The 9622-nt window shown below is 57.2% G+C and overlaps 1 protein-coding gene across 1 annotated transcript in view; it reads right to left on the reverse strand.

Annotated features, from left to right (window-relative positions):
• TNS4 (tensin 4) overlaps nt 1–5172 on the reverse strand; it is a 10672-nt gene extending 5500 nt beyond the window's left edge. Inside the window, exons 1-5 of the mRNA XM_009078158.1 lie at nt 4647–5172; nt 816–895; nt 483–706; nt 267–316; nt 46–199 (exon numbers count right to left, since the gene is read on the reverse strand). Coding sequence (XP_009076406.1) covers nt 46–199; nt 267–316; nt 483–706; nt 816–895; nt 4647–5172 — 1034 coding nt within the window. The remainder of the gene's footprint in view (nt 1–45; nt 200–266; nt 317–482; nt 707–815; nt 896–4646) is intronic.
• Between the last annotated feature and the right edge of the window lie 4450 nt (nt 5173–9622).

The raw sequence follows: 9622 nt of genomic DNA on the forward strand, positions 1-9622 counted from the left end.
GGACTGGGTGGTTTTGTGGCAGAGCTGGGGGTGGCTTTGGCCAACTGGGGGGATCCAGCCCCTTGTTCCAGGCAGCCGTTCACCAGCAGCACTGGGATGTCGGCTGCGGAGGTGAGGATGGAGGGGGGGCAGCTGCTCGCCTGTCCCTTCTGGGGCAGGGACGTGCTGGCCTTGGGGGAGCTGCCTGCCCTGGGCTGGGCTGGAGTGAGACACGATGCCAGGGGAAGGGGGGCAGGGGCTGCCCAGGGAGCTGGCGGGGGACGGGCAGGTGGCCGTGGGAGCGTCCGAGTCCTCATTGTGGAGTGAGTGAGTGCTGCTGCAAGAGGGAGACAGAGCAGAGATCAAAGGGTGTTCATACACAGAGCCCACCCCAGGGACAATGCCATCCCCACGGGGTATCAACTCCCAGCCTGAGGAATGAGGGACTTGGTGCCCCTTCCATCCCACCATCACCCCAAGGGTGGTTCACAGGCAGCATTTACCTTCCCAGGATGTAACTGGTGTCGGAGCCAGGGCTCGTGGAGAGCTGGGAGACCCAACTGCCCCTCTGCTGGGCCCTCACCACGTGCACAGGCTTCAGCAGGTTGTCAAAGCCCGGGGAGGTGCCGAGGGCCCTGGGGCTGTGCGTGGTGTCTGCGCGTCCCACCGAGCGCTGCTGGGGCACAGAGATGCTCTCAGACACGTTGCTGCAGCTCAGGGTGGCTGACTGGGGGCTCGAGGGTCCGGGTGGGCTCGAGAAAACCACACAGTCACTGGTGCTGTATTTGCCTCTGAGTCCTCCTTTTTGGGGCAGGAAGCTGTTGGCCTGGGGGGACCTGGAGAAGGGGGTGCCTGAAGCCCTGTAGTGTCTCAGGTCCTGTGGCTCTGTCTGGGGTCATCTCGATGTACTTGATGTCTGCAGGGAGAGAGAAGAGGTCATGAGTGATTCCACATTAGAGGTGGGTTGGTTAGCAAAGCTCTGTTGGGAACATGCGCCTGTTCTTCCTGCTATGAGTCTGGCTCTGGGGTACACACCCTGCAAGGCTGGGGGAGCCCAGCACTGCCTTTTGTTGAGACCCCACGAGGGCTGATTCCTCGCAGAGCCCAGACTGCAGCTCCCAGCAAAGGGGGTTACGTGCGGTCACGTCTGGCTGCTCAGACCCTCCTCGCCAGCATTACCCACTGGGGCCTGCCGAGACCTGCAGCCAGAGGTGGGGGTTCCCTCCAGCAGCAGCTCTGTTTGCACCTGACTCAAGAGAAAAACATCTGGCTGCTCTCCCCAGGAATGATGTCAGGGTCGGAGGGTGCCCAGGGCAGCAGGCACGTGGCCCTGCACACCTTGGGGGTGGCTGGGCAGAGGAGCAGGGGGATGTCACCTGGCCCCAGGTGCAGCTGGACATCCATCTGCACCATGGTGGATGGCAGAGGGAATTCATGTAATCCATGTGGGACAAGGCTCTTGGTCCACTATGGGACTGGCTGTGCTGGCAGCAAGCACAGAGCTCTGGACAGGGGAGAGCTGCTCCCTCTTCCCTTCTTCCATCCTGCACAATTCTCTCTAGAGAAGTAAATTCCAAGGCAGTTTCTGTGCCTGTGCCCTGCTGTGAATCTCCCTGCTCTTCCATTTGTGCTCAGATCAGGCCAGGCATCTTCAGCCCCTCTGCTTCCTGATATGGGAACACACCTGACAGAGCATTGCTTGTCCAAGACCCTCAGTGAAACCTCATGGCCAGGACAAGGGGTGCCTGGCTCCCCAGTGCACAGCAGGCTCTGGGTTTCTTGGAAGTTTCTGGCTGAGCTGGAAGAGGCCTTTTAGCAAGAGACACTCAGACTCAATGGAAGTGCTTGCAGGGATGGCAGATTCATCTCCTCCCTGGGGAGCTGCTCCCGTGGTTAATCACTCCCCTGCCAAAGGTGTGCACCTCCCTTCCAGCCTGGACGTGCCCAGCTCGGCTTTTAGTGCTTAGTTCTTGCCCTGCCATGGAGTTCAGGAAAGTTTCCCCTCTCAAAGGTGTTTCTTGGAGAGAGAAAAACCCTTTTGCTGCAGCAATGAAAGAGTTCTCTAAACAGCCCTGAGCTCCCTGGCCGTGGAGTTGGGCCTCGATGGACTTGTTGCTGGCCAGACAGAGCAGTCAGCTCCAGCCACGCACACAGACCCTGTTTACTGCAAGAAACAACCAGACCTCTGGGGCATAAAGCTGGATGAGCATGAAAAGCACAAGCCTGTACAAAAGTTACTTCCCAAGCCCCTTCTCCATGCCAATGCCAGCGCGGGATCAGAGCGGCACGGCCAGCAGAGAAACGCCGAGGAGGCTCCGGGTGGGATGGGAGGGCTGGTCCCAGTGGGGACACAGCTGGACCACGGTGGGATGGAGCCAGACCCACAGCCTTCCCCTCTACAGCCTCACTGCCAGCAGCAGCTCCTCCAGCACCGATCTCAGAGCAGCTCCAGAACCATGTGTGCTGGTATCAGTGCACAAACCCTCTCAGAGAGCTCCTGGCCGGACGTTTTGTGACAATGTCTCCACAAAAGGAGGAAGAAAAGGGGATTTTAATTGTCCTCTAAATAACTGACAAGCATCTGCACACCAGGCTCAGGAGGCCTTTTGCCTCCTACTTCTCTGCCTTTGCTCCTCTTATCACCTGTGGTTAAACCTCAAATATTTGCTCAAGACCTTGGCAAGTTTTCCAGCACCAAGGAGTGGCAAAAGTGCAGCAAACACCAAGCCCAGATGTCATGCAAGCCAAGATCCTCTTCTCCTCCTCTCCTCTCCTCTCCTCTCCTCTCCTCTCCTCTCCCTCTCCCTCTCCCAACAAGCAGACTCTCATGAATGCATCTCCTGTTGCTGCAGCATCTGTCATGTTTAAAGCTTCCTCGTGGTCTCCACTAGACAAGAATAAACCCCTCTTGCCTCTCTGGGCACCATCAGTCCCTGCCAGCCTCACATCAGCTGGTCGTGTTTGCAGGGAACTGACGCCTTCAACAGCAAGGAGAGGGTGGGAATTACTCAGAAAGCACAGGAGGTCCTTGCAAGGGCCTCCCTGGCCCGGCCAAGGGGAGGAAAGGGCAGTAGGAGCTCAAGGGGAGTGTCTGTTGGGCTGTCAGGCAGAGGTGCGTGCCACGGCATGGGCACAGGGCTGGAGCGGGAAGAGGTGTGTGAACTGAGCAGCAGGAGGAAGTTTGTGTAAAAAAGAAGAGCTGTAAATGAAAACGAAAGCTGAAGCAAGGCTTTTCCCACTGAATTCAGGGCCAGCTTTCCAGATGTTCAGTTCCATGCTTGGAGCCAGATTTTCCAAAGCACTAGCACACTACCTGCTCAGGACTCCAGGCCCTGAGTGATGCCTGAGGGGAGGCAGAGGAATGGCTCCAGGCACTGAGCAGTCAAAGCAGAACTTGCCCTATGCCACAGAACTTTATCTGCAAGGCCACCCTGTCCATCCCAGGGAGAAGCAGGGGCAGCATCTGCCCTGGAATTGCCTGGCTCCAGCATTGCTGCTGCCCCACTGGAGCACCAGGACCCTCACACACACTGACCCTGCAGTCCTTGTGTTTTTTCATGCCTTTAGCGTCCTCTCGCTTGACCTTCCTCTAGAAAGAGGCCTGGGGACAGATTGTTAAGGTATTTCCATGTGTAAAGACAGGGACGGGCAATAAGGCTTTTGGGGATCAGGATCAGGATCAGCTAGGCTGTATCTTCATGCACCTCAACCACCCCAGACCTGTCCCTTGGCACTCCAGGATGCAGGCAGCAGGATGAAGCATGCTGTGTGCTGGGGCTGCTCTTTGCATGGTGTGCTGAGCAGCTAAAATGGGCAGAGGAGCTCAGGCAGGAGTGCTTGGATCAGGAGCAGCACTCAGAGCAGAGCCTGGATTGCAGGGATGACAAGGAGGAGTTGCACAAGGGTTCACCTAAGGCATGTGAGCAGAGGGGGCTGGTATGTGCTGCTGGTGCCTTGCCTATGCCAGGTATGCTGCCTGAGGAGTGCACAAGCCCTGGATAAAGAATTTCCCTGGCAAAGTGATTTGGAACATGTAAATGGGCTGGTTGTGTAACACTGGGTACCTTAGCCCAGGGCTCTGGAAATCTGGCTGCAAACCCTTGTGCTCCCACAGGTCAAGTGTGACCATGGGAAAGGCTCCACTGCCCTTGGGGGAATGGGGTGAGCAGGGTCCTCACTGGCACCCAGAGCCTGACTCTAGGCACGGATGGTGACAACTGGGATCAGGAGTTTTCCAAGAGCTACAAGTCCCTTTTCTAATGAGAATTGTTTTCTCCAAACACAAGGAAATAAACATCAGGTTGAATTAAAGGCTATTTTCCCTGTTTCCTTCTGGATCTGTCTGAGCCAGCTGGACACGAGGTGTGTCAAAATTGATCAGACCAAGGCCATGGAAACATGGGAGCTGGGCACAGCCTGGATGCACAGCCTGTCCTCCTGCTCCTTAACATGGAGTGCTGATGTCAGGCAACAGTCCCACATGCTGATCCCACTGGGGACATCACCACTGCCCATTTCCAGCGCCCCCAGGAGCACAGGACCTCATCCTGCCTGTGGGCACAGGTGTGTGCCCGACCTCTGCCCTGGGCTCCACTGCCTCTGGCAGAGGGTTTTCACCAGGTCTGAGCTGTGCCAGTTCCACCACCTGAGCGGTGCCTTAGCCTCACCTATTGCCTCTGGGTCCTGTTTCTTGGTGGCAGCAGTGTCACCCTGAGCAGCAGTGTCACCCTGAGCAGCAGGTTGGGCTGCATCCTTCTCCGGCATGCCCGGCAGCAGCTGGAAGGTTGGATCAATTTCTAGGATCAGCTGGTTGAGAGATTCTAGGGATATGTCCAGGCAGGAAGACATCGAGTGAGCCTCGGGATCCGTGCTGGTGTGCTCCTCCTTTGACTGGCACGGGGCAGAGTGTCTCTCCAAGGAGGGATCCTGCTGCCCCTTGCCCTGTGTGTGAGCAGCCACGTGCTCCAGCCCAGGCTGGGCTCTGTACAGGCCTCCCCCAGAAAGCAGGTGAGCCTTGGGGTGCACCATGGAGGGTGGCTCAGCCCAGGCCTCTGTGGAGTAGTAGACATACTTCACTGGCAGCGAGGAGCAGCCTGGATACCCCACCTGGCGCAGGCTCTGCCTCTCCTCCGGTGAGCAGATACACACAGTCTGGCCAACATGCAACACGTGGCTCTCTATGACCTGGGACATGCTTTGGTTTTCCGCTTTGACAGCTTAGAGTCCAAGGGAAATCTCCTCCTCCTCCTTCTTGCCTCCTTCCTCCCGTAGGGACCTCAGACCCGTCTTCAATCGGCGTCTCTCCGTCGAGGAGGAATCTGAGGAATGCAGAGAGGAGCGGTTACACAGGCATGCCCCGGGCAGGAGCAGACTTCAGCGGAAAAGTCTATAAAATCAGGGATTTGGAGCGCAAAGCTGGAATTCAGCTCATAAGAAAACAAGTCACCCCCGTCCTGCTCTTCCACCCCCTCCGGCCTCTGCACCCAGTGCCACAGCGCGGCCGGGCAAGCTCACGGAGTGCTCATTGGCAGGAGCTTTGGGGGATTCAGAGGGCTAAAGACAACACTCGGCTTTATTTGCTTGTTTTCTGGGTTAAGAATGAGGTGAAGCCTCACTCCAAGAGCCTTGCCATGGGACCTGACCCTCGGAAGGCATCCGAGGGCAGCGAGCGAGCCTGGAGCTCCGCAGGGCAGAGCTGGAGTGCCTGCCAGGGCAGTGTCCTGCCCTGGGTGTACAGCTAATCCAGGATTTCGTTTTCCTGGTACGAGGCGAGCCTGGAGCCTGTGTACGTGGCTGCTGCCTCAGTCATGGCGCTGCTCAAGGAATCTCACTGCTAATACCTTCTCAATACTATCTGGCTTTGCTTTAGACAGAAAGGATTCTTTAATCCTCTGTTATAACCCCCCACGGCAGGACTTGGGCTTCTCTTGGGGTCTGGGAGAAGGGTCTCAGGACACTGTTTAGAGATAGGGAAAGTTGTCCTGCTGCATCAGCCAACAAGTGGGATCCCCTTGGCTGCTGCTCCCCTCCTGCTCGGAGGTTACTGTCCCTCAAACACAGAGAGACCCTCACTCCTTTGGCTTGGGATAAGGACAACAACCCTGTCCCACTCCATACCCACTGTGGCAGCCAAGCCCCAGGGTGTTGGGGACAGCACATTCCCTGTGTCCACATGGGAATGGACCTGTCCCCTCTGGTCCCCGGGAGGGCAGTGCTGCTGGGTCCACAGGGTATCCAGCAATCCAGAGCCAAAGCTTTGCTGGCAGGAGTCAATCCCACGGCTCATTGCTCCCTCTCCACATCCTGTGCGGATCTGCTGTGTGACACACACCCACAGTGGGCTACACTTGATGAAGTATTTGCCCTTTCCTGCATCAATCTCCAACGACAGACTTATTTACTCGCCTATCCCGGGCTGATTAACGGTGGAGTCACAGGATTAGGAGCTAGACACGTTGCCCTGGGGCAGACGGTCCCTAAGCCCCGTGGGCGAGGGAGGGAGCTGGGCTGGAGCCCTGCGTCAGCCTGCTAATCAGTGACTAATTGCCTTGCCAGGTGTTGAGAGCTGGTGCAGAGGTGGCTCAAAGCAGCCCAGCTTTGCCCTGGCCGAGTTATATAACCCTGGAAAAGCCTCACCTCTTGCTGGAGAAACACCCAGAATAGCCCAGGCTCATGAAGATTAGGGAATTAGAAGCAAAACATCACTGCTGTCTGCTGCTGCTGTCAGCACACGGCCGCGGGCACAAGTCACGGCAGGTAAAGCTCTCTCCAGGGCTTCTCAGAGTGCTAAGGGCTGCAGGAGTGAACAAACACCTCAACCCCATTTAGCATCCTGCCAGCACAGCCCCTGTGGTGTCTCCTGAGCCACTCATTGCTGTTATTTACAGGACTGGCAGGTCAGGCTGTAGGAAAGGCTCAGGAGCAGGGATGCGCCTGCACCAAGGACTGTGCTGCAGGGTGGGAAACACCTCTGGAGTCTGGATTAGACAGGCCCAGGGCATCTCTGGACTCTAACTAATTAATCCTGTGCTCTTGGAGCCAGGTCTGCTCCAGTCTGGAGAACCTATGGAGAATCAGCTGTGAAGGGATCTGTCAGAGACTGGTGGACAGGTAGGTGAGGGGCTGAAGGTGGTGGGATCCCTCCCATGACCACAGCAGTGCTGCAGACCAGCAGCTGTGCAGCCTGTGGTGCCCTCCTTGCCAGCTGTGCCATGGCTGGCACCTGTGTGTGGCCCTTCCTGGGCATTTCTGGACCCCAGCCCTGAGGTGCAGTGGATGCAGAAGGTGGTGGGACCCCAGGCCCCTTTCTCCCACCAGCAGCTGAGCTGGCTATGCCTGCAGAGCCTGTGTCATCTCTGATCGGGTCACAGCATGCCCACCCTGGTCTCCTGCCTCAGAGCACTGTGCCCTGACACTGCCAGCTCTGCTGTGGGTCAGATGGATCCCAGGTAAGCAGGATGCCCACCCTGGTCTCCTGCCTTGGAGCACTGTGTGCTCTGACACTGCTGTCTCTGCGTGAGAAGTGCAGTGTGGTACAAGGCTCAGAGGGAGCGTTTGTTAAATATAAAAGGAAGAGTCATTCCAGGTCAAAAACACAAGCGAGATGGAGTGAAAATTGGATTCTCCCCTGGGGAGAAGAGCTGCCTGGCTGCAGTCAGCGCCCGCAAGACAAGGCTGGTTTTAATTTGAGTAGGTACAGAAATAACGTGCAGGATGCATGAACCAGGGCTGTCGGGGCTTCCAGGAGCATGCACGCAACAGCTTCCCTCCTCTCTTGTACTCCTGCCCTGAGTTTTTGATCTTTCTTATGCCTGATGCTGCCAGAATTAGCCTCCAAACCTCATTTCTCCTCCCTTCCCTTCTCTGGGTTGAAGTGAGAGGTCTCCCAGGCTCCTCACAGGAATGCTGAGCCTCAGCCACAGGCTCTTGGAGGAGCAGAGGAGAAGGGCTGAGGTGAAGGAGGTGAATCACACGGTGGCTGTTGGCCACCAGTGTGCTGCAGCTGTGGGACCAGCAAACGCTGCCCACAGACATCAGGACTTTCCAAGAGCAATGGGGAATGACAGTGTCAGCTGTGCCCCCCGGGCAGGGAAGAGGGGCTGGGCATGGGCACAGAGCCTGTATCATACACATCCACACTGTGCCACGGGTGATGCCCTTGGCTCCGTGGCAGCAGCAGAGTGAGCTCTGTGACAGGAACAGGGCAGCCCTGGCACTGCAGCCTGGCTGGGCTGGCTCAGCCGGGTCTGGGAGATCTACTGGCTGTGTGGAAACACCTGGGAAGGAGCTTTGTTGTTTGAGCTAAGACAAGGCAGGCACAAAAAGAGATGGAAATAAGCTGGCACAAACACATCCAGGATGGAAATGACAGAGTTTCTGCTTGTGGAAGAAGCCTGTGGGACAGAATTCCTCCTAAGATGAAGGGAACAAGTCACAGATTTCAGATGCAGATGGACACTCCTAGACAGGTTCTTGGTGAAGCAGCTCCAAGAGACCCAGCTCATGGGACAGGAGCTGCAGCCTAGCCCAGCACAACCCCAGGTCTCCCCTCCACCTCCAGCCCAGCCTGGCAGGCAGCCCACCATGAAAACAAAACCCCCCAACAGGAAAAGGAGATGTGGGGTGCCAGGCCTGGGACTGGGGCCACAGGGAGCTGGTTAGAAGGGCTGCAGGGTGCTCCTGGGTGCGGTGGGAGCAGCAGGGTGCCCTGAGGCCAGGGCTGTGCCGACACACCCGGCGGGAGATAACCACCTGCATGCCCTTCCCAAACCCAGGCACAGCCCGTCCCAGCCTGCAGCGCCATGTGGGCCAAGCCCGAGGATCCACGAGGAGCAAAGTCCCTCTTGCTTTGTCTGCTGGAGCTCAGAGGGATCCGTGGGACCCCCAGCCCCTCGCTGGCTCTGCCCTGGCATCGGCAGATGGGGCAGGGAGAGAGCAGAGCTGGCAGCTCTGTCTGCCCTGCAGCATCCCCTGGCAGCTGCCCGCAGAGCCCTGGGGCTCTCAGCACAGTTATTTGGAGCTCAGACACACGAGCTGGGATGTAGCCTCCCTCATTCCCTGTCTGCACAGACCCCAAAACAGCTCAGCCAGCTGCCAAGTCTGGCTGTTTTTCCTTGCAACATGAGCCCTGGGAGCCTCCTGATGACAAGCCTATTACACATCCCCTTGCCAGGAAGGGCAGAGGGAACTGCTGGGACACCCAGGATTTCCAGAGCTCATTACACCCAGCTTAATCACTGCGGGGTGACTTTCCTGGTTTAGCAGGGTATGCTGAGGGGGTTGAAGAAGAAAGTTCCCATGGTTATGCTGTTTTGCCTGCAGAGCAGTGAGAGCTGTGGGATCACATGGCAGATATTAATATAGCCTCAGCTCTGGGGGAGTGCAGCACCTGGGGCACGAGGCAGCTGGTGCTGGGGGAGAAAGAGAGTCTGTCAGACAGAGCCTCCTCCCTTGCTCAAACATGAGCAATTAGAAAGTTCAGCAGCAAGAAGAAGTGTTTATGATATCTCAGGCAGCATCTTGGTGTCTGCTCAGCCCCCAGAGCATCGATGTGACCAGTGCCAGAGGAGGATGCTTTGCTGGGACAGTGAGAAGCTCTTCAACACAGCCCAAGAGCATCCACAGCAGAAGTCACCACCCCCAG

This window comes from Acanthisitta chloris, unplaced genomic scaffold (genome assembly GCF_000695815.1).
Source record: "Acanthisitta chloris isolate BGI_N310 unplaced genomic scaffold, ASM69581v1 scaffold37367, whole genome shotgun sequence".
Taxonomy (NCBI): Eukaryota; Metazoa; Chordata; class Aves; order Passeriformes; family Acanthisittidae; genus Acanthisitta; species Acanthisitta chloris.